This window comes from Helianthus annuus, chromosome 14 (genome assembly GCF_002127325.2).
Source record: "Helianthus annuus cultivar XRQ/B chromosome 14, HanXRQr2.0-SUNRISE, whole genome shotgun sequence".
NCBI lineage: Eukaryota > Viridiplantae > Streptophyta > Magnoliopsida > Asterales > Asteraceae > Helianthus > Helianthus annuus.
In genome coordinates, this window is record NC_035446.2 from 144,031,036 (window position 1) to 144,055,969 (window position 24,934).

Below are 24,934 nucleotides of genomic sequence, written 5' to 3' on the forward strand. Positions count from 1 at the left end.
TTTTTCAAAAAATGTCTTTGTTTGAAGCGATCTAAAAAGCACAAGTAACTAAGTCAACGAGGGATGGCACAACCCATTTGGTCTATTGTCATGGTCAAGTTCAAACAATTAGCATGACGGGTATTTAGCGGGTGGTTATTTGGGAATAATCTGCCTAAGAAACTAGTACATCATGCATGTCACATACCATACCCTTTATACATGTGAGGTTTTGAGCCACTTTTACATCATAGGATTACATATTCATGTTTCTTTGTTTGAGTGGACCATTAGTCATGTATTGTAGAACTTGCGACTTTTGATACGTTTGAGACCATAGACCGAATACAAGCACGAGGATGATTAAGGCATTAGGTGAACCTTTTTCCTTTAAAACCATTTATCCATCCTTACCCAAATAAATCCCCTAGTCGCCCACTTTGAGCCTAATCCTTTCGTTTGACAACCCATTTAGCCCATAACCGTTAAACCTTTTCTTTTAAACCCGTGTGATGAAAATTCGATTATAGGATTATTTGTTTGTATAGTTGTGTTTGCAAAAAAAAATCAATCAGAAAATGTTGCGAAAAAAAAAAAGAGAATAGAAAATCATTGAGAAAATACAAGAATATGAGTTATTAGTTGTTGAATAAAAGGGCGAAAAAAAATCATTGCCTTGAAGTTGATGTCTATAGTTAGTTTTGTTTAGAGTAGTTGCTTTGTAATAAAAATTGAGTTTTCATCACCTTAGCCACTTTAAAACATCCTATTTCCTACCCTTCGCCTAGCCCCATTACAACCCTTCAATAACCTTTTGACTTGTGCTTAGTATTCATGTTCGGTGGTGGAGAATGATTGAGTTGCAAGCATATGCGGGTATGTGTTCTAATTGGTTTTGAGTGATTATTTCAAAAGCGCTAATGCATCAACTATTAGCCAATTTTAAGCCGAGTGGAGAGAACATTGAGAGGGATATGCATGAAATGTGAGTTTCACGGGCGGGTTAATCTTGGATAACCACTTTTACATGATTAATCATTTATTGCTAAATATGTGAAAATTGTAAAAAGTTTTAACTTGGGCATGACAATTGACTTTAACCTTAGTCTCGGGAATGGGGAGTGTATTTCTCGTTCGACCAACATGAAAGTGAAAAACAGATTTGCTTGAGGGCAAGCAAACGACAAGTGTGGGGATGTGATACGTGGTCGAAAACCGGTGATCGTTTGTGCTTAAGTTGATGTTTTTACGTAGCTTTTAATCTTGAATAGCATACTTTTAATGGGATTTGTGTTTCACAGGTCTAAAAGAGTTTAAGGAGCTAATCGGGAGCTAAACGGAGCACCAGGACGCGAATCGGATCAACTGGGGATGTGAAATGAACAAAACCGGGTTGATCAAGAAGATTGGATGTGTTTTGTGGAATTTTAATGGATTTAAAATGAATATATTGTAAGATGGCATGATAGAGGGCTGAATTACGAGTACGTGGGCGACAACGGTGAGTAAAACGGAGTTATAACGAAGAAGTTATGAAGAAAACAGTTTCGGACGAAACTGGCAAAACTAGCCAGCGTCGGCGACGCCCAATAGGGCCGTCGGCGACGCCCTCTGGATTGTTTCGTCGGCCAGAAACCTCCGTAAACAGCTAATTAAGCCGTCGGGCGAAACTGGGACTTCCAGGGGCCGTCGGGGACGCCCTAAATGGCCGTCGGGGACGGCCCTTACTTTCTTGCTTTGCGAAAAAACTTGATTTTTGAGTTGGGGACGAGTTATAACATCAATTTTGACCAAGAAACGGGAGTTACACATTCTTTTGAGGTTTGAACTTGATCTTGGAGCCACAACTCATCACCAATCACCTACCAATTCCATCTATCATCTACCAATCCACCAACCTTCACCACTACAGCCGGAATCAAGAATCGAATCAACATCACATTCTTGATTCCAAACCCTAACTCCATCAATCCATTCATCCGTTCATTATCATCACCTACCCAAACCCTAAACCTCATCATCCACCATCCTCAAGGCTTCAAGATGTTCAACTTCGAGTTCTCAACATCCGGTGATCAAGCTTCTTCAACCATGAGCGGCTAATCATCTCAGTTTCACCCCGGCATAGGTAGTTGTTAATTTAGGGTTTTGAATTGTTTAGTGCTTTAACTTTGTGACAATTTGTGTTTGATTTTTGAAACCATTGACAATAGTTTACATTTGTTTCGTGTTCGTAAATTGTCGAACGATGTTAAAAGTTATGACTTTACGAAATGGTTATGTGTAGTTATGCGTTGTCGTGGTTAGGATTTACTTGTGTTGATTATAAAGTGTATTCTTGTCCGTTTTTCGAAACGCTGATAGTTATTAGCACCTAAATCACGGTACACTAAATCCGCTAATCATACGCAATTGAGTTGTATCTATAAAACTTGTAGAAACCCTAGGTTGGCAATTACCGAAACCGGGTGTGATCCCTTTTTCTTATTATTGTTTAGTAATCAATCTTTCTTGCAATCGCTACTCATTAGTTGTTAATCACTTCAATCTATTTCATTAGTTTAAATTCACATCTTCCAACAAAACAAAAAGAAAACAAATATCATAGCAAGCTTCATAATTGGGTCACTTCTCTATAATTCAATCGAATCCACACACAAACCACATACTCTTCGTGGTTCAACCCCTTGCTACCACTAGCTATTTGTTAAAGGTAAATAGGGTTTATAAATATTATCTTTGACCGGAGCGCGACACTCCGATCACGGGTTCCAAGTTTCAAATTTTTGCTTAAGTGCCTTGGTCACCTCAATCGGGTGGCTGCTCGATCGGGCGCCCGTCCAATCGGGTTGCCACTCGATCAGAGTTTCCAAAGTTTCCAAGTTCCAAAAGATTCTAAGTGTTGAAAAGTTTTAAAGGCTAAAGGGCAAGTGTCACCTGATAGGGTGGCTGTCCGATCGGGTGACCCCTCGATCGGGCGACCCTTGTTCTTGTTTACCATTATGTAAAATTTCTAAGTTTCTTGCTTAATGGTGACGGCAGGACACGTATTGAGACAACGGTAAACTTTTCAGCACACAGGCGCTCTGATCGGGTGGGAATCACCCCCGTCCGATCAGTCTTCTGTCTCTAACGAGTTTATGTCGGAATCCGTTGCCATGCTCGTCTTCACCAGTAATAACTCAGATCTAAGCCGACTTTGGACTACTTATCAAGTCTACGGTCCATTTAGACCCGGTTTCCACCAACTAAAGTAAAAGTTTTGAAGAAAAGAGTAAGATAATTCAAGTTTTATATGAAAAAGTATAGATTTAGCTTGGATTTAGTGTGAAAACGCATGAAATACCTTAGATCCGAGCTAGATCTTGCCAGAAATGACATCACTTAGTAGTTCGTACAAACCACCATGATGACATCACCCTCAAGAACTCAGATCTGAGAGATTTCACGGTGAAAAGTGTGATTTCAAGTGAGAATCACGTAGAGAATGGAGTGGAGATCAAGAAAGTATAAGGATCTAGCCTAATACGTACCGGAATCGATAAGAAAGTGAAGAATTGACGTGTGCGTGCGTCTGGTCAAACAAGGCTGTCACATCAGGGAACAAAGTGATGTGAAAGGCCTATTTATAGTGTGAAAGGGAAAGGAGGTTGTGCAACATGGTTAGGGTGGTGGCCCGATCGGGTGGTAATCCGATCGGGTGGCCATCCGGTCGGGTGGTAATCCGATCGGGTGGCAATCCGATCGGATTGCCACTCTGGCCAATCCAACCTTTCCACGTTCCCGTCTTTGATTCGTTTTGCGAGTTAGATTGAGCGTTGCGTATTATTGAGTAACTAGATTACGTTATAAACATCAAAAGTTCCAAAGATTAATAGATTCCACCAGTGACAAGGCTCCAGTCTCTCGTTCAACCAAGAATCAAGTTTCACGAGTCTAAGGAGTCAAGCACCAAATAGATTTAGACATTCCAACATAGATTTAGACATTCCATCATAGATTTAGACATTTCAAATATAGAATTAGGCATTCCAAACACATAGATATAGACATTCCCAAGGATATAGACATTCCACACGTAGATTTAGGCATTTCAAGTATATAACATAGACTTCCAGGTAGATTAGGGCTAAAATGACAATAGACAAACTTCAGGGACTAATCTTGACAAAATACTAAAGTTTAGGGACGCTGGGCTTTACAGTCTCCCCTCCTTTAGGAGATTTCGTCCCCGATATCTTAGATGAAGACTGCTCGAAGAGCTACGGATACTTGGCCTTCATATCACTTTTTAACTCCCAAGTGAATTCGGCTCCACGCTTTTCTTCCCATCGAACCTTAACAATGGGAATTTTGCTGCGCCTTAGACGCTTGACAGCTTGATCCATGATTTCGACCGGTTTCTCCACAAATTGGACAGCTTCATTTATTTGTAAGTTTTCCAGAGGAACCTGCAGTTCCTCGTCGGCTAGGCATTTTCGTAGATTTGACACATGAACACCGGGTGCACATTGTTTAGTTCTTGTGGCAAGTCGAATCAGTACGCCACCTTGCCAATCCTTTCAAGTATCACGAAAGGACCTACATAGCGAGGAGCGAGCTTTCCCTTCTTACCAAAATGAACTACCCCCTTCCAGGGAGATACCTTGAGTAGAACTCGATCCCCAACAGCGAATTCCGTAGGCTTGCGCCTTTTATGAGCATAGCTCTTTTGTCTGCTCCTAGCCTTGATCAAGTTATCACGGATCTGAAGAATCTTATCCATTGTCTCTTGAATAATTTCAGGGCCAGTGAACTGCTTTTCCCCAACCTCATGTCAGCTGAGAGGAGATCGGCATTTTCGTCCATACAAAGCTTCAAAAGGAGCCATCTGAATACTGGAATGATAGCTATTGTTGTATGAGAATTCTATCAATGGTAAATGTACATCCCAGTTACCACCAAAGTCGATGACACAAGAAAGTCGATGACACAAGAACGGAGCATGTCCACTAGGGTTTGAATAGTACGCTCGGTCTGTCCATCCGTCTGAGGATGAAAGGCCGTGCTAAGATTCAAATGCGAACCTATAGCGGACTGAAATGTTTACCAAAGACGTGAAGTAAAGCGACCATCACGGTCAGAGATTATGTCAAGAGGAATGCCATAACGGCATATAATCTCATCGGTATAGATCCTAGCAAGGTTCTCCAATTTATAATCTTCGCGAATAGAAAGAAAGTGGGCTGATTTAGTTAAACGGTCAATAATCACCCAAATACTATCATGACCGGCAGGTGTACGGGATAACTTAGTAATAAAGTCCGTACCAAGACTATCCCACTTCAAATGGAGATTTTAGGCTGCTCTAAAAGTCCAGAGGGACGCTGATGTTCAGCTTTCACCTTCAGACAGGTGAGGCATTTTGAAACATATATAGCAATGTCTCTCTTCATACCAGGCCACCAGTAGGTTGTACGCAAATCATGGTACATCTTATCAGCGCCTGGATGGATAAAGTAACGAGATTTGTGAGCCTCGTTCATAATGAGCTCACGTAGATTATCGCGATCTGGCACCCAGTTGCGATTTAGATAGTACTGAAGACCATCAGAATTAGTTTCGAGCTGATTGACGTTAGCACCAAGAACTTCAACAGATAGACTTCCTTCATTAGCTGACGAATACTGCGCCTCACGAATACAAGCATGAAGATCACTAGAGATACGAATAGCATTCACATGAGTTTTACGACTAAAAGCGTCGGCCACTACGTTCGCCTTGCCAGGATGATAGCGAATTTCGCAGTCGTAGTCGTTAAGTAATTCCACCCAACGCCTCTGTCGCATGTTCAGTTCTTTTTGGTCAAAGATATGTTAAAGACTCCTGTGGTCAGTGAAAACCACACACTTTGTACCATACAGGTAGTGCCGCCAGATCTTTGACGCAAAAATAACCGCACCAAGCTCCAGATCGTGAGTAGTGTAGTTTTTCTCATGCACCTTGAGTTGACGAGAGGCGTATGCAATGACCTTGTCCCGCTGCATGAGCACACAGCCCAAACCTCGGTTCAAGGCATCGCAATATACCACGAAATCGTCATTCCCATCGGGTAGAGTTAAAACAGGAGCGTTACACAAAAGGTTCTTAAGGGTTTGAAAGGATTCCTCTTGTTCAGGACCCCAAACAAAAGGTTTCTCCTTTTGGGTTAGAGTAGTAAGGGGAACAGCGATTTTAGAGAAATCCGCAATGAATCAGCGGTAATAACACGCCAATCCTAGAAAAGAACGAATCTCGAACACGGATTTAGGCGTACACCAATTCCTCGTTGCCTCGATCTTAGAAGGGTCAACATGAATACCCTGACTACTAACAATACGACCAAGAAATTGCACTTCATCAATCCAAAACTCACACTTAGAAAAGTTAGCATATAGGCGTTCACCACGTAAGTTCGAGCATAAGACGTAGATGGCGAGCATGATCAGCTTTAGACTTAGAATAAATAAGAATATCATCGATAAAGACTATAACAAAATAATCAAGATAGGGTTTACAAACACGGTTCATAAGGTCCATGAACACTGCAGGTGCGTTCTTCAAGCCAAAAGGCATGACTACGAACTCATAGTGCCCATATCGCGTACGAAACGCAGTCTTAAGAATATTGTCTTCGAGAACACGCAACTGATGATATCCAGATCGAAGGTCAATCTTAGAGAAACAGGACGCACCTTGTAGCTGGTCAAACAAATCATCAATGCGAGGTAGAGGGTAGCGATTCTTCACGGTAAGCTTATTAAGTTCACGGTAGTCGATACACATGCGAAATGAACTATCCTTCTTCTTGACAAATAAAACTGGAGCACCCCATGAGGAGGTACTTGGACGAATAAAACCCTTATCGAGTAATTCCTGTAGTTGGCTAGATAACTCTTGCATCTTGGAAGGTGCAAGACGATAGGGAGCCCTGGCGACAGGAGTCGCACCAGGTACGAGATCAATACGAAAGTCGACGGATCTAGGAGGAGGAAGACCAGGTAAATCCTCAGGAAAGACATCAGGGAAATCACACACCACCGGAACATCGTTTATGTTCTTCCCCTTGCTCTTTTGCTCCACCACGTGGGCCGAAAAGGCAGGGTTCTGTTTACGTAAACTTCTGTTCGCTTGTGTGCATGACATCAGCGTTAGTCCTTTCGAAGGTCGGTCTCCATAGACGTTTAGAATATCACCAGAAGGAAGAGGAAGACGAACAAGCTTATCATGACAAACAATCTCGGCATGGTTCTTACGCAACCAATCCATACCGATAATAAAACTACCCAACTGCATGGGTATGAGATCAATAGAGAACACGTGATCGTTAAGAGTCAACGAACAATCACGTATGATAGAATTAACAAGAATCGACTTACCATTGGCGACCTTAACAGAGAACGACTCTGGTAACTTAGAGCGTGTACAATTTATCAAAGACTCGAAATCCACGGACACAAAGCTTATATCGGCACCAGTATAAAATAGGATCGAAGCATAAATGTTATTAACGAGAAACATACCATTCACCACGTCGTTGTTGTTCCGAGCCTGATTAGCATTGAGGTTGAATGCTCGTCTATGAGCGGCTGCTTGTTGTTCTTGGTTTAGCTGGGGGCAACGATTACGGAGATGCGTAGTATCAACACTTGAAGCATGCACGTATAGCATTGACCGACTTAGGGTTCTGGAGAGGAGCTGGAGGTGCTGGTAAAGCTGCCTGAGCTGGGGCTTGCTGAGCTTGCTGGAACTGGTTAGCTTGATGACAATAGGGTGTCGTGTGACCATAACGATTACAGTTGGTGCACAGATGACATGCAGAAGCAGTAGAATGATGAAAGTTGCAAGTTGTACACTTGGGGTAAGACCCGGTGTATTGCTTCTTTGCTTCGGAAGCAACAGGGTTAGCAGCAGCTGTAGCAGGAGCAGGAGCAGGTTTGGCAACAGGGTTTGCAGCAGGAGTAATAGCGTTACACCCAGAACCCTGAGATTTCCTTTTCTTGTTCTTGCTGTCGCTTGGCTGCTGGGTAACTTGGTTAGCAGACTTTGAAGTAGAAGGAGTGGTGAACTGCTTATCACGCACACGATTGTTGTTGAGACTGGCTGCGAGACGGTAGACTTCCTCAATAGTGTCGAGATGAGCCGCTTCAATAGAGTCACGCATAGCAAGAGGTAGACCATTGATGTACTTAGTTATCATCCGCTTAGGAGTCAAAACCAAGTGAGGAACGATTAAGCTCAACTGCTTGAATCAGGTAGTATAAGCCAGGTTATCATCACCAACCTGCTTCAAATGCCAAAACTCTTCTTCCAGCTTTAACTGCTCATGGGGAGGGCAGAACTCGAGCATCATGAGTTCACGCACCTCATTCCATGGAAGAGCTCTTCATTAGAACGGATATTCCTCTCATTCGACCACCACTCCAACGCTCTTCCCTGAAACATTCCAGTCGCACTCCTAGTTTTCAAATGATCTGGGCACTCGCTGTTAATGAAGGTAACTTCGATGCTGTCGAACCACTCAAGCATAGCAGTCACCCCATCACTGCCCGTGAAAGGCTTAGGGTTGCAAGAGATGAAATGTTTGCAGCTGAACTTTGTAGGCTTCTGCTTCTCAGCCTTGGAGTCCACAGAGGAAGGAGGAGTGTTAGATCCTTGGAGCTCAGAGACGATCTTTGGCATGACTCGAGCAATCTGGCCGGCCATGAAAGACATCATCTTCTTCGGAGACTTCTCCATGGATTTCCTGAGAGTGTCGGATAACTTTCGAGAAGACATCCTAAAGATCCAACAAGAGGATCGTATAAGCCTAGATTAACATAGATTATCATAGATTCACACACGATAGACCAAGACTCAAGATTCACATAGATTTACATAGATGCGCGAACCAACGACCTTCGCATGGCGCTTGTACGGAGCTTGGCAACAAGTCATAAACACTTATATATAGGAAGTACCAGCGGCGTATCCACCACGTTTCGGGCACATCGCTTCCGCCCCGTACTCGGCGTCATGTTATGTGTCACAATTGCCAAACAATACTCTCATCATACACATAGACTAACTCCGTAGGTTTCAATAGATTTAACACCACAACCCACGACCTTCACATGGCACGTTGTACGAAGCTTGGTAGTATGTCAGAAGAACTTATATATAGGAAGTACCAGCGGCGTATCCACCACGCTTCGGACACAATACTTCCACCTCGCACTCGATTTCATGTTACATGTCGTAATCCACACTCATCATAGATTAACATAGACTTTCATAGATTTCAATAGATTACGATAGGCTTCAAATAGTCTATAATATACTCAATAGACTCCAATAGATTCGATTGACATTCAATAGATTGCCATAGATTTCAATAGACTTTCCATAGACTTTAACAGAACTCAATAGACTTTCAACAGATTTCAATAGAATTCAATAGACATTCATTGGGCTTTAATAGATGGACAACAAAATCCCGTATGGCACGTATTACGAAAGTTCGGCGACATGAAAGAAGCACTTATATATAGGAAGTACCAGCGGCGTATCCACCATGCTTCGATCACGTCACTTCCCCCTCGTCATCGGTGTCATACTTCGCTAATCACAACTTTAGACTGATCAAATAGATTAAATAACATAGATTTACCAAACTAATCCACGTAGATTTCTCAATAGGTTCACTTAGATTAGAGTCAACAACCTCATCATAGTCCGTAACGACAATTTCCCACATGGCACGTTCTACGAAAGTTCGGCAACATGATGGAAGCACTTATATATAGGAAGTACCAAGGGCGTATCCACCATGATTCAATCACGCCACGTCCCCCTCGTAGTCGGTGTCATGCTTTGTTACCCACAACATTAGAATTCACCCATAGAGTTGACCAAATAGATTTACAACATAGATTAAGCAGAACAGATTTCACAACTTCAACCCGAGCCTACAAAACTACGAACTTCACTTAGCGCGTGGTATGAAGATTTAGGTAACATGCCAGAAACACTTATATATAGGAAGTACCAGCGGCGTATCCACCATGTTTCGGACATGCCACTTCCTCCTTGTCTTTGGTGCTAGGCTATGTTTCGTATTTTGTTTCTCAATCCACACATACGTAGCTTACACATAGACTTCACTACACGATAGATTTCACATAGATTTCACATAGAGTACTCAAATAGGCCTTCCATAGTTTTAGAATACATCAACAGACACTAATTTTCGCATGGCACTTGGTACGAAAGTTGGTAACATGCTAGAAACACTTATATATAGGAAGTACCAGTGGCGTATCCACCATGTTTCGGACACGTCACTTTACCCTCGTATTCTATGCCATGTTACGTCTAGTGCCTTACAAACACATTATCACATTGATTGATCACATAGGGTAAAGCTTTGTAAATTTAGTTCGATCTGAGATTAGAATTATCGTTTTAGATTGCGGACGCAAGTGTGAGTAGTGTAAAAGTATGCCAAAATGAACGAAGAATCGATCTTAAAAATCACATACATAAAAATAGAGATAGCATAAAAGATAGGCTCATAAAACATAGGATTGTTCCGGGTAGAGGAACGGCGACTAACCAAAGTGATTCGAACCCCTTTTGAATAGTGGTAACGTGTCTTGACTTACTTGGACAAGCACGTCATCGATGTTAGGCCTACGATATTCGTCCTTTTAGCCATTTCAAGTTCCTAATTGATTATAAGTCACGAGACTTCGGTGAGACATAAAATCAAGGAGTGGGACTAGTTATCAAGATCTGAGTTTCACCTCTAACTTGACAACATCGTACCCCAAATAGCGTTACTACTTATCCGCAGACAAGACCTACTAGAATAATTTGGAGATTTTACCCTCGAGGTTCAAATGTCACTCCTGTCTTGAGAGTAAATCTCGTGCAAAATACAAACACTGAGTAACAATGTTTTCAAAGTATAAAGTGTACATTATGTTAGCCTTAGGAAAGGCTTGTAAGTTTAACAGGAATATGTGCTGCTAGGAAGCAGATACAGTAGAATGCATGAATCTTAAACAACAAATAAGAGTCAAAGTTCCTAGAACTATAGACTAGGGCAAGTATTCCTACTTATCCTAATTCGCTATAGTTATGGCTCTGATACCAATTTGTCATACCCCAACCGATGGCGGAAACATCAGGGTGCGAGCACTAAGCGTTCAGATTGCTCATGAGATTCCATACCGCTAGATATTTCAATAGAATTAAGTAGATTTCATGCAATAGTCTATCAATGTCATCACAAATATCACATTACAAACCAAATCACAAATTGTTCGAGATTGTTCAAAAGGCTAAATAACTAGGCGACGTTTCTAAGCATCTCCTAGCTTGTTTTCCATGAGTTCCACAGCAACCTATCAGCCTACAACATGTATTAAAATATTAATAAAAAAGTATTGGCGAGTATACAAGTTTGATAATAGAATAATAGATTAAAACATCTCGTATCCACAATGTAAGTAATAAAAATAGTTTCAGCCGTGCTAGTGCCGCAGTCCATGCAGTGATAGCCCAAGTATCCCGATGCTTTAGTGTTTACCCAAGACTCAAGTAAACTAGAATCCTCCTAACAATACCCCCTGAGAATAATGGGAGAGGTGCACCCCCTATAGCGCTACTATTGTTAAGGCGGAACTACACACCCTGGATTAAACGTCACATAGCACAAAATAGAATACTAGAATGCACAAGTTTCACATACACATAGGATAGAGTTTAGTTTGCAAAGATTCAAGTTTATATAGAATACATGTTACTCCCCAAAGGTTTAAAGTAAAAGGGGATCGAGTATACTCACAGTGATTGCTTAACAGTCGCAACTATTATTGGATCAAAGGGAGCTCTTTTAGAATTAGCCTGATTAGATTATAATAGGATAAGAGTCGAGATTGCATAAAGTGTTGGAAACTGTCACTGGATCGGATCATTGTCCGATCAGATGGCTATCCGATTGGATTGCCAGTCGATTCAGGTGACTTAGTGTGAACGAAGGTTGTCCAATCGGACGGCTGTCCGATCGAGTGGTCTAGTATGAAGGTGGAACGGGTGACTGTCCATCGGACGGCTGTCCGATCGGGTGGTCATCCGATTCAAGTGTCTAGTGTCTGGTGTACTGGTTCCTCTGATCGGGTGGCTGCTCGATCGGACGGCTGTCCGATCGGGTTGCCATTCGATCAGGGGTTCCAAGTTTCAAGATTTTGCTTAAGTGCCTTGGTCACCTCAATCGGGTGGTTGCTCGATCGGGCGGCTGTCCGATCGGGTTGCCACTCGATCAAAGTTTCCAAAGTTTCCAAGTTCCAAAAGATTCTAAGTGTTGAAAAGTTTTCAAGGCTAAAGGGCAAGAGTCACCTGATAGGGTGGCTGTCCGATCGGACGGCTGTCCGATCGGGTTGCCGCTCGATCGGGCGACCCTTGTTCTTGTTTACCATTTTATAAAATTTCTAAGTTTCTTGCTTAATGGTGACGGCACGACACGTCTTGAGACAACGGTAAACTTTTCAGCACACAGGCGCTCTGATCGGGTGGGAATCACCCCCGTCCGATCAATCGTCTGTCTCAAACGAGTTTATGTCGGAATTCGTTGCCATGCTCGTCTTCACCGGTAATAACTCAGATCCAAGCCGACTTTAGACTACTTATCAAGTCTACAGTCCATTTAGACCCGGTTTCCACCGACAAAAGTAAAAGTTTTAAAGAAAAGAGTAAGATAATTCAAGTTTTATATGAAAAAGTCTAGATATAGCGTGGATTTAGTGTGAAAACCCATGAAATACCTTAGATCCGAGCCATATCTTGCCGGAAATGATATCACTTAGTAGTTCGTACAAACCACCATGAGGACATCACCCTCAAGAACTCAGATCTGAGAGATTTCACGGTGAAAAGTGTGATTTCAAGTGAGAATCACGTAGAGAATGGTGTGGAAATCAAGAAAGTACAAGGATCTAGCCTAATTCGTACCGGAATCGATGAGAATGTGAAGAAATGACGTGTGCGTGCGTCTGGTCAAAGAAGGCTGTCACATCAGGGAATAAAGTGATGTGACAGGCCTATTTATAGTGTGAAAGGGAAAGGAGGTGGTGCAACATGGTTAGGGTGGTGGCCCGATCGGGTGGTAATCCGATCGGGTGGCAATCCGATCGGATTGCCACTCTGGCCAATCCAACCTTTCCACGTTCCCGTCTTTGATTCGTTTTGTGAGTTAGATTGAGCGTTGCATATTATTGAGTAACTAGATTACATCCTAAACATAAAAAGTTCCAAAGATTAATAGATTCCGCCAGTGACAAGGCTCAGTCTCTCGTTCAACCAAGAATCAAGTTTCACGAGTCTAAGGAGTCAAGCACCAAATAGATTTAGACATTCCAACATAGATTTAGGCATTCCAACATTGATTTAGGCATTCCATCATAGATTTAGACATTTCAAATATAGAACTAGGCATTCCAAACACATAGATATATACATTCCCAAGGATATAGACATTCCACACGTAGATTTAGGCATTTCAAGTATATAACATAGACTTCCACATAGATTAGGGCTAAAATGACAATAGGCAAACTTCAGGGACTAATCTTGACAAAATCCTAAAGTTTAGGGACGTTGGGCGTTACAAGGCCCATCCTGGAGGTAAATATATTGTTATAGAATACCCTGAATATCTATTTCAACTCTTTTCATTTTTAGCCTTGTATTCTTATCTGTGCTAAATTTCCGATTCAGGTCCACAAGTCCAGTCCAGCCCGTTCCGCCTCCGACTTGCACCTTCAAATAATTTATGGGTTGCAAGCCCAGTCACTGCACTAGCATCGACAAAAATATTGGTCTGCTCCACTGGTTTAAAAAGGTGGAATTTGCGTTCGCCATGTGCAACTGCCTTGCTGAGAATAGGGTCAAATTCGCAGCGGGAGTGCTTGAAGATGTTGCGCTTTCCTGGTGGAACGCACAAGTACGGATTCTAGGTTTGGAAGTTGCTAATGCCACGTCTTGGAACACATTCAAGGACATGATGAAAGAAGAATACTGCCACAAGGATGACATTTAGAAATTGGAAACCGAGTACTACAGTCTAAAAATGTCTGGCTCAGAGATAAAGGCATATACGAAACGATCAAACGAGTTGGCCTCCTTGTGCCTAACATGTCCGAACCAGCCTTCAAGCGCATCAAGTTGTACATCAAGGGGTTAGTTCCCCAAATTCAAAGCATGGTGACCTCAGCCAATCTTTAAACCATTAAGCAAAACATTTGGCTTGCCCATAGACTAACTGACCAGGTAGTGGAACATGGAAAGTTACCTAACCACAACGCATCGACTTCTGAAACCTCTATTGATAACAAGCGTAAATAGGATGGGAATAAAGCCAAGGGTTCCAGCTCTACTCAACCACCTCAACAACAAAGAAAATTCGACAACAACCGTACTCCAAACCAACAAACGTCGAATAATCAAAACCTAGGTGTTTATCAGGGAAACCAGCCTAGATGTGACAGATGCAATCGACACCATCACGGGCAATGCGACCCAAACCGCTATCAGCGGTACTGGAAGTTGGGTCATACAACTAAAGATTGCAGAAGTCCTTATCCAGCCAAACAAACTCAGAAACAGCAGAACCAGCAGCCTCAACGTCAACAACAACAACAACAAGGGATGCTATCAATGTGGTGCCGACATGCATATTAAAAGGAATTGTTCGTAGCTGAACAACAACAACAACAACAACAACAACAACAACAACAACAATGCGGGAAAAGGCAACAACAATACAACAACAAACGGATACACATATTAACCCCAGTTAGATAACACATATTAACCCCAGTTAGATATATGTATTTTTGTCTAAATTAGGAAAAACTCATTTTCTTACATTTGTGAATAAAAAAACCATTTTCACCAAATATCCGACAATATGTAAGTACTGATTTAAATTTATAAAAAGAGACCATGATTCAGGGCCGTTCCAACCTTTTTGGAGGCCCAAAGCGAAATAAAATGTTAGGACCCTTTTTTCCTTCTTTGATTATTATAAATAATACTTTCTTATCCGTGTTTGGAACCAAGCAAAAATCTAACACAACTATAACACAAAGTTGTTTGCTTGTATAAGGAATCAAACAAATTTGAACAATAAGTTTGCACTATTTTTATAGTTAGCATACTAATTTTCTTTTAAGTGGAGGCCATGAACAATAAGTTTGCACTATTTTTATAGTTAGCATACTAATTTTCTTTTAAGTTGAGGCCATATTTTTTAAGGCTACTATAGGTCCGGTCCGGCCCTACCATGATTAACGATTTTTCATAACTGAATTTATTACTGAAGATCCAAAATTCGAAAGGCCGGAGCCTGTGATTTGAATTAGGACCTTGGATGGCGATCGAGGACCTGAACCTGCAAAAGAGAAAATCGTTAGGCTCGCCGCATAGATGGGAGGGCTCCTCTGCGACCACCCTCCGGCGTGAGAATAAGAATTTGGTAGAGAGAGAAAGTAGGACGAAGGTTCAGAAAAATCGTACTTAGCTGGTACTTGGATGAGTATTTATACTAGTCAACTGGGATGACGTCATCCGTCTTGTACGCACTTAGACTATGGGGTATGGGGCGTGGGTTGGAGAGAAACAACCAACTCACCACCCCGGGTGGGCTTGGGTTTGGGCGTGGCCCCATTGGCGTGGGATTCAGCCCGGGCGTTGGGCGGGGCTACCCACATGACATGATGAAACCACATTGGCCAAGAGCACTAGCAACGCCACCCCAGTCACGCCCCACCATACCCCTTTGAAATTGACTTTTGATATTGGGTGCCCCATACTCCACGTGTCACACCATGCCCCCAACCCACGCCCCACCATACCCCACGGTCTTATTTGAAGGTCCGTCTCTGGTATGCTTGAGGTACGGAGATCTTTAGAATGTTCGTCCGGTGATGTTTTGGTCCGTCCCTTATAAGGTGGTCCAGACTCGGGGATATGTATCTTCAATTACTATACATTATTAATACTGATAATAGGAATATATGTAGTGTATTCAATAACCAATCATATTAACACGTTAGAACTTAGAGGAGATAGAATCGAACATTAAAATATTATATTAACTTTCTTTTTGAAAGAGATAGATTCGACCACTAAAATATTAAGATAAATTATGAAACGTTAAGCTTTTAACTATGTTTTAATGGTTAAATATTTTTCTGTCGTTATTAAGTTTTTCATAAATTGTTAAACTCATGGACCTATATATAGGTCAACTTTTTAACCATTTTTCTAAAATCATGTACGTATAACAATTAAGGTTTTAAGCAGTTTTTCGTAGCTGAAAACGTTTGAACGAATTAACTACAACAGTAAATAAATGTATAAAACTTTAGTACTAGATAACATATTCGTATAAGTTTTCCAATACTCCAAAGAATAATGAAATAAGCTTTCAATTTCTCGTTTTGTTAATCAGCATCTCGTAACTCCGACCGGCAACAAGATTGGACTGTATTGCAGGTTTCTGGTCGGTGAATTTTCGGAGTGGCCGGCATTTTGAACATTTTTGTAGTTATGGTTTGATGTAGCGGCTGATAAGAAAGCTAAAAGAAGTGCGGTGATAGAATTTTAGGTTCCAACTTCCAAGTTTGTATTTGTTTGGTTAGGAAGAAGAAGCATGTGTGTATCCGGAATGCCATAGAAGTGGCATAAAAGAAAAGAAAGGTAATAACTCTCGGAAACATAATTTTGGAAAAGTCAACCTGGTGATGATAGTGGTGGCTGGCCGTGGCAGTGGTCAAAGGGGGGGGGGGGTCGCATAATGTTAGATTTTCAAACCTAAAGCACTCAGACAGCAAAACTTAAAGTATCGTGTTTTATGTTGATCCCGTCATTAAACCACAGGGATGCAATGATGCCCTTCCAAATGGATGGTTTTAATTGGTTTTCATCTCCGCCGTCATCTTTCATGCCGACTAAGTCACTTATATATAGAGGTGCCCTTAGCGCCCCGAAAGCGTTAAAGTGCTTAGGTGACTGGAGGCGTGAGACCACATAGCTTAATATACCGGATATAATACTTATGTATTCTAAACTTAAAGTAATCAATATATTATGTATCAACATCAAAGTTACTTTTAGGTGAATATAGATATACTAGCAGTGATTGATGCTAATGAAACATATACAACCCAACTAAAAAAAAACACAAACATTTACTTACTATATATAAATTATAAAGCGTGTGGTTTAACAAAATTAAAGCTAAATCATAAAGATAATTTTATACTTTTACTAGTACTTTAAGAAAATAACTTAAAAATGTAACATGCAGTAAAAGATTGTAAATTAAGCTTGTGTATCGAGTTCAATAGTACAAATGTGAACATAATCCTTTTGATAACTTTGTTTTAATATTGATATTGGAGTGTAAGTGAAGATTTGGAGTGAATACCGTGATTCTTAATTTAGAAACCAATCCTAACCGGATTTTTTCTCAAAACTTGAGATGGTCGGCTTGCGCTATCCAGCACTATCCGCTATCACAGAAGTATATAATCGCCTTTTGCAATTAAATTACCAGCTAGACTTTATTCGTTAGCCGTGAAAAGAATACTTAGCTTTTAATATGTATGTAAAATGTAAAATTGCTGTCTAAAAAGTATGTCATGTTAAATACCAAGTCAGGAACGTAACCACGCGCGCGTGGGGCATATAAAATGATTTGAAATAGGTGACAGGGGACACGCGTCTCATATCGGACGAATAAACACTTACCCACTTTCTCCAGAATAACCACATACGTGTCCTTTTATTATGGGAAAGTGATCCCGTACGTGTCACTCCACCACACGCCAACCAATCACCCTCCTTCCCACGGGCCCCACCAAAAATCTCCAACTACCAATCACAAGCTCCGTACGCAATTTCTAGCCCTAGACACGTGTACCTCCATTTACCGGCGACCGATTTTCATCTTATTCATTCCATAATGAGTGCACTCCGCCCGGTCACATTCCCGGTTTATTTTTCAAACAGAGAGAATCTGGATGAACCGGTCAGGCTCAGAGTTAGGTATGCACGGTGCAAACCGGCGCGCTGACTACACATGCGTCGCCACCGGCGACGGTAACAATAATACGGTTATCGATCAGATCATGTTGAGATTCCGTCCGATCGCTCCGAGACCGGCGACGGTTGAAAGCTCCGGTTACATGTTACCTGCGAGTAATCTCAAGAAGAAGAGAGTGAAGCGGAAGTACGTAAGAGTGAAGAAAAAGATTAATAAAGCCAGTGAGTGTAATTTGAACAAAATTTTGTTCGATTCGAACGGAACCGTTGCGATGATCGAGAATTGTACAAATAAGGAGTTCGTTGTTGCAGATCCGTTTCAGAAACCGTTACAGAAACCGTCGAACTGGATCAGTTTCGATCTATCTGGAAACAAAAGTAGCATGAATAATAATAATAATAATTTATTTAATTTTGAACCAGTGAAGAAGTTTTCACCAGATCTGCATGGAGTAGATCTTGCAACGCCGGAGCAACGGCGGAAGGTAGTGGAGTCGTGGATCACGGTGGAGTCGGTTATCGGCACGTGTGAGGATCGGCGGATGTTAGGACACACGGATAACGAGATATGGAAGAATCTAGAAGTTGACAGCTGTCCAGGTTTTGTATCGAACGGTTATGATGAGGTGGTGTGGGTGAATCCGGCGTACCGGAGGATGCTAGATCTGGATGGTGACGGTGGAGTGACGGTTGTGTGGCTGGTGGTGAAAGTTGAAAAGTCAACGGTGGTGAAATATCTGCCAGGTTTTTCATGCAGAGTGAGGATTGAGTACAGGTTGTGTGAGAAGAAGAGGTGGATGATGGTGCCTTGTGATGTGTGTAAGATGGATTCGGGTGGGTTTGCATGGTTGCTTGATGTTGAATTTGCTTTGAGCTTGGGGCCGTTGAATCAAGTTTGCTAAACAGGTAATTTGATGATTAATCCAAGTAATTAAAAACTTTACATTATACATTTATATATTATAATCAAGTATAGAGTAGACCATAGGTTCATATGACATGAGAGAATGTTGAATATCTGCATTATCATCTTTTACACAGAAGATGATTTGTTTCGTATTCGATATTTTTCTCTGTATCTGTATCTGCATATATGATAATAATTGAACCGTTGAGTGTTATTAGCTATTGAAATCTGTAACATTAACAATGGCTGCTTGGATAAGCTACAACTGTATAATGTTTGTGATCTCAAAAGTTGAGGTTTCGTACATTTATAAAAGCCAAGATGCATTGGTTACTTGATTGAAATGATGACCTTTATCTTGATAATGTGTTGTATGGTTTTCTACTTTTATGTAATTAGGGCAGTAGATGCAAGATTAGGGTGTGGTTGGAGTTTTATGGGGCTTTATCAAGTCCACTTAGGATACACCTAGATCCATGTTAGCCATAGAGCCCCCTTTGATTTGTAGGGTGTGGATCGAGTCCCATATTAAACAAAATTATAAAAAAAAAATTGATTGGTTTACAAGTTGTGGGCCCACCTGAACACATTAACCTTCTCGTTACCATGCTAGCGCCTCACCTATGGCGCCCCCCTCTTAAAATGGAGGGTGTGGTGATGGAGCCCTTAGGGGCGCTATAGTGGCTGAGTTGGCGACGGTGGCACCCCCACACCCTCCAGCCTAAGACTATCTACAATGCTAAACGCGCCCTTAGACGCCCTGCTACATCATCTGCCACATAATATTTTTACAAATCTTTAAAAACCTCAATTTCATCTCCAACTCTACAAATATCTTTACCCTTCTTAATTTTCACATCATCACCCTTCGAAGATTCCACGATATGAATTACTAATACTAAAATATATAGAATTTTTACCGATGAAAGGCGGGTTGATTGATAACCCATCGGTAAAGGTCGATCCCTAGAAAACCAGACGTGGATAAAGATTTCACCGACGAACTTTTTTACGATCTCTACGTAACATGAATTATAACTTCCTTTTTCTATTTTAGTTTCTTAAAATTGTCCTTGATTTTCATTCCAATTAATAGGACAAATTACACCAGGATAAAAGGTACTAATGGAATATAAATTCCATAGTTATTCCTTTTTTCCGTTTCTAATTAAGCTCTTGAAGATCCGTCGGCAATCAGCTAAGTCTATTAAAAAAATTAGTTTTTTTTTAACTTTTACAATACTGACTGATAAAGATTATGATGTTGATTATTGTTGACGCATTTTGATCATGCAACCAATGAATTATAAAACAAGAAGCACTATCCATAACCATGATACGATAAGATCATAGTGATTGAGGTTACCAAATCTTGTTTGGTAACTAATCAATGTTTTCAAAACCCAATCGGATGTGTCGGGAACTAGACACATAGTCGATCGATCAGATTATGCCTATTTGAATCGTTTTCATTTAAATCGGCTGGACAGGTAGGCAGACCGGATGTCAAATTTTTTTGCAACTTCCAAATTTTATTTACTTTGTTAGACTTTATATTGTTTTTTTTAACGCTTTGTTTTTTTAACAAAAACAATATTCAGACAAAAAAGATAATTAAAAGTATTTTCATCTTTAATAAATATTCGGACAAAAAAAGATAAAAGTATTTTCATCTTTAATTTTAAATTATTTATATATTTTTTTATTTTAAACTCTTAAATTATTTGTAACAATATCTGATTTTTGAAATCGCATAAGATGACTGATATCACAATAATGGAGATTAGATTTACAAAATCCCGCCATGGCCTACCAGTCCAATGAATCTTGGTAGTAGTTTAGGTGATGTGCCAACATATGTATTAATTAATAAGGTCACGTAAACATGGGTTGTAAAACTATTGATGAGGTTTCTACTTATGCTTATTTTTATCCTTTTAAATTATTTTAATTACTAGCGAGGTTAACCTGTGTATTATATGGAATTGAATCAATAGAATATTATATTATACAATAATAATAATAAGTGGAAAAAATAAAGGAAATGGTTGAGTATAAGAAAATATTAAATAAAAAGGGAGAAAGGGAAAAATATGATTTAATATATTATTTAAAAGGAAAGAGAAGGAAAAGAATTATGATTATTATCATTTAATAGGGATAGAAACAAGAAAATAAGAATAAGGAGGTATCAACAAGCAACATGTATTCTCAAAGGTTTTATTTCTTAGATCATAAGGAGTGGGAGAGTTTGAAAAGGGGGCGTGAAGCGTCATGTGACAGCGATATTAGCGAAGTGCTATGTGACAGCGTTGTTAGCACTTGTTAGGAAAGTAGTGTGGTGCCAAAAAGGATGGGGTAGGATAAGGCGTGAATGGGTAGTGTGATGTGACACGTGACATATATTTTTTATATTTATTTTATATTAAAAAAAGAAAATCAAATAAAAAATCCACCACCAAATCAAAACAATCCACCTCATTACCATCTTCTTCAACACGCCGGTGAAGAATCCAACGACCAAACCTCCACGCCACCAATAGGCCGGTGTGGAGAGGCTTCCACGCCTCCAAACCACACCCACTCCGTGTGGTCTTATATAATTCAGACAGAATATAGATATAGATGTAAATTATAATCTATGCTATACAATAAAAGAAACAAATGAAAGGACACATGTCATTTATTGAATCCATCTATTTTTTAGTTTTCTCATATCTATCTCCTACATAATTATAATTAATATTAATTAAAAGATAATTATAAAATAAAATTTAATATAAATTTAAGCAATTCGTATACGAGATAATATATTCTTTTGAAATATTTATTAGATTTCAAAATTATTTATCTTGAAATTAACAAAAGACTACACTAAATATAAATTAATATAATGTAAAGAGTTAAAGTTATTTTAGTCCATTACATATGCTCAACCCATACAATACATAAAGGCGGTGGGGGTGGCACGTTATGCAACCGTGATACATCAATTCAACGCGTGATACAAGAACAATTCCCACTGCCACCTACTTTTTCACGAGTGATGATTTCAAGACCGTGATAAAATCAATGCGTTATGGCTTGAGCGTGATAAATGGATGTGAGGGGGTGTGGGGGTTTATTGTTGGGTATTGTTAGTGATGACCATTGCCACCAAAAAAGGTTGTGAGTGATGGAAAAATGGTTGATGACATGGCGGAACTTGATTGGGTACTTGTAAGTGATGAAATTCTATCACTAGTGACCACCCCCCTCCCCTAAGGTTCTTAAAAATGTAACTTTTTTTCATTATTTAATATATAAAATTAAATTTATTTAACACATACAATACACGGGGTTCTTAAAGATATAATTTTTATTATTATTTAATATATAAAATTACATTTATTCAACTTATGTAATAAACAAGATTTTTTAAAGATATATTGTTTTATTATTTGATATATAAAATTACATTTATTCAACCCGCGTAATAAACGAGGTTTTTAAAGATATATTTTTTAATTATTTAGTATAATTTATTCAACTGTTGCATTACACGGGGTTCTGACCTACTTAGGGTGAGGGGGGCACCCTCGGTGACCCCATGCGGGGACCAAATCCGCCGAAGAGGGGCGGTGCCGCCATTCAATCGGGGACCAAAATCGGGGAGCCGGCACCGAAGAGGGGAGGAGAGAGAAGGTGGGCCCCCCATTCAATCAACCAATGAAAATTTTTTTTAATAAAAAAACAAGTCATCTAAGAGGGGAGTGCCGCCATCAAATTGGGGTGTGAGGGGAGTTTAAGAGGGGAGTTGACGTGGCATAACCTGATTGGGTGTGCGTAAGAGAGGGGACTCCCCTCTTAGGGGAGTGCCCCGCTCACCCTTATAATATAATTCATAGAGAGCTACTTTTATTTTACACATTTGTTAGACTATATGTAGTTGGTGGCATTGCCATCAACTACATCGGCCTAAGGCTGGAGAGTGTGGGGGCTCCATCCCCACCATGTCACCATGTATAGCGCCCATATGGGCTGCATCACCACACCCTCCAAGTGAAGAGGGGACGGCATCATCCGGTAACGCCATGGCTTGGAGTTTGGACCAATCAAATGTTTTTTTTTTGTTTAATAGGGGCTCCATCCACACCATGTAAATTAAAGGGGGGCTCTATAGGTGAGGTGGATCTTAGGTGGACTTGATAAAGCCCCATGGGGCTCCATCCACACCTCATAGCCTAAGAGCCGCTAAACACCACGTCGTGAGCGCCAAGGCACCTCCATGAGTGTGGTAACGGACACGAGAAACAAAAATTTATGTGTAGACTCCTTTGATTAGCAAATGAGAATTCACTTGTGAGGGGCGCCATTCCTACTACATTTGGTACCATGAATTACCAAAAACAAACGTCGCCTCTTGGAACCATTGGTCCCTACGTAATACACCTCAACGATAAGATGTCCGCAATATTCCCCATTTATAGGTTATGTTACTTGATTCTTTGTACATAAAAAGAATTATCTTACTTGATTCTTTGTACATAAAAAGATGGCTTGTTTATTTGGGGGGTTCCACACATTAAAAAAAACATACTTAAAGAAAATGTTGTGTTACATTAATGAATTATTAAAACTACGGTTTAGCTATCTTTAAATTATTATGGTTTAGGCATCTTTAAATTATTAATATGTGAGAATTGCTAACCTGGGATTTAAACATTTTCGGATAATTAAAACTCGTAGTTGCTGGATGTGAATTCAGTAAATTCACTCACACTTATTTACGTATGAGAATTTGTCTGGATGGTAAAAGTTGTGTTGCTAACCAGGAAATTTAAGTTCAACAAGCGGCGGAGTATTGTGGGTGTCCGGGTGCACCCGCCCACCCTAATGTTTCGGTTATAAGTGTATAAGTTCCGATTTTTTCGTCCGAGAATTTTAAAATTATATAGAATCGCCCCCCGATTATTTTTCCTAAATTGTATATCCTAAAATATTTATAAACTTTGTATATAAATGATGGGTTGTTTGGTAAATATACACTTTGTTTTATTTGGAACTATTATTATTTAACCCGACTTGAATCGAATAGCCAACCCTGCCCGACCCAAAACATAACGATAGGAAAAAAAAATTGGGTCCCATCACTTTACGCCCCCTCGAAACTTTTGGTCAAGCTCCGCCACTGTTCAACTAGTAGTATGACCCGCAAGCGATACCTCGCGGATCTATTGCATACATTGAATGGATAAGTCCAAGCATTATGTTATGTGTTAACCGTATAAAAATGCATGTTTCGACGTACTCGGTTCAACTCAATGTGACCTATATAAGCATAGTCGGCCCTTAGGGTGGGCGGGGAGGACCACCGGGCAGGGCCCGATGCTTTGAAGGGCACATTATTTTTTAAAAAAATCCGATATGTAAATGTAAAAATAAATAAATTAATAGGGTATACTCATAAAAACATAAACATTAACCCACTTACAAAACTATTTTTATGGTTTAGATTAGCTACTAGCTCATTGTCATTAGGTTTAAACCTTTAATGAGCCCAATAACAAATTTCGTTAAGGCCTAAAGGCACATTTTTTCAAGCTTGAACAGGGTACATGAATTCTCAGAGCCGGCCTTATATATAAGCATTGCTGTTAAATCAAAACATGAAGTAAATCGAATTTATATCGTATAGTTATAACGTAATGTACCAAAAAAATATAAAGGATGCATAGAGAAATAACTAACATGTGTAATCAAAAGGGGTTACTATGGCTACAAAAAAAATAAAAACCACAAAAGGGAAAAAAGAAAACACAATCACATCCAAGGGTAACTATGAGTGTTTTGCAAAGGGAAATGATCAAAGTCGAGAGGTGCAAACATCAACGACTATGCTTTTAGTTACGACGACGACGACGACAATAATAATATAACTATAATTTTACCCGTCTTGCG

At 40.1% G+C, this 24,934-nt stretch overlaps 1 protein-coding gene across 1 annotated transcript; it reads left to right on the top strand.

The window, feature by feature from the left end:
* The first annotated feature begins 18,092 nt into the window (after nt 1–18,092).
* LOC110907517 lies at nt 18,093–18,989 on the top strand. Its single transcript, XM_022152488.1, has one exon. It carries the CDS (start codon nt 18,093–18,095, stop codon nt 18,987–18,989), a length of 897 nt encoding a protein of 298 aa, XP_022008180.1.
* The last annotated feature ends 5,945 nt before the right edge of the window (nt 18,990–24,934 follow it).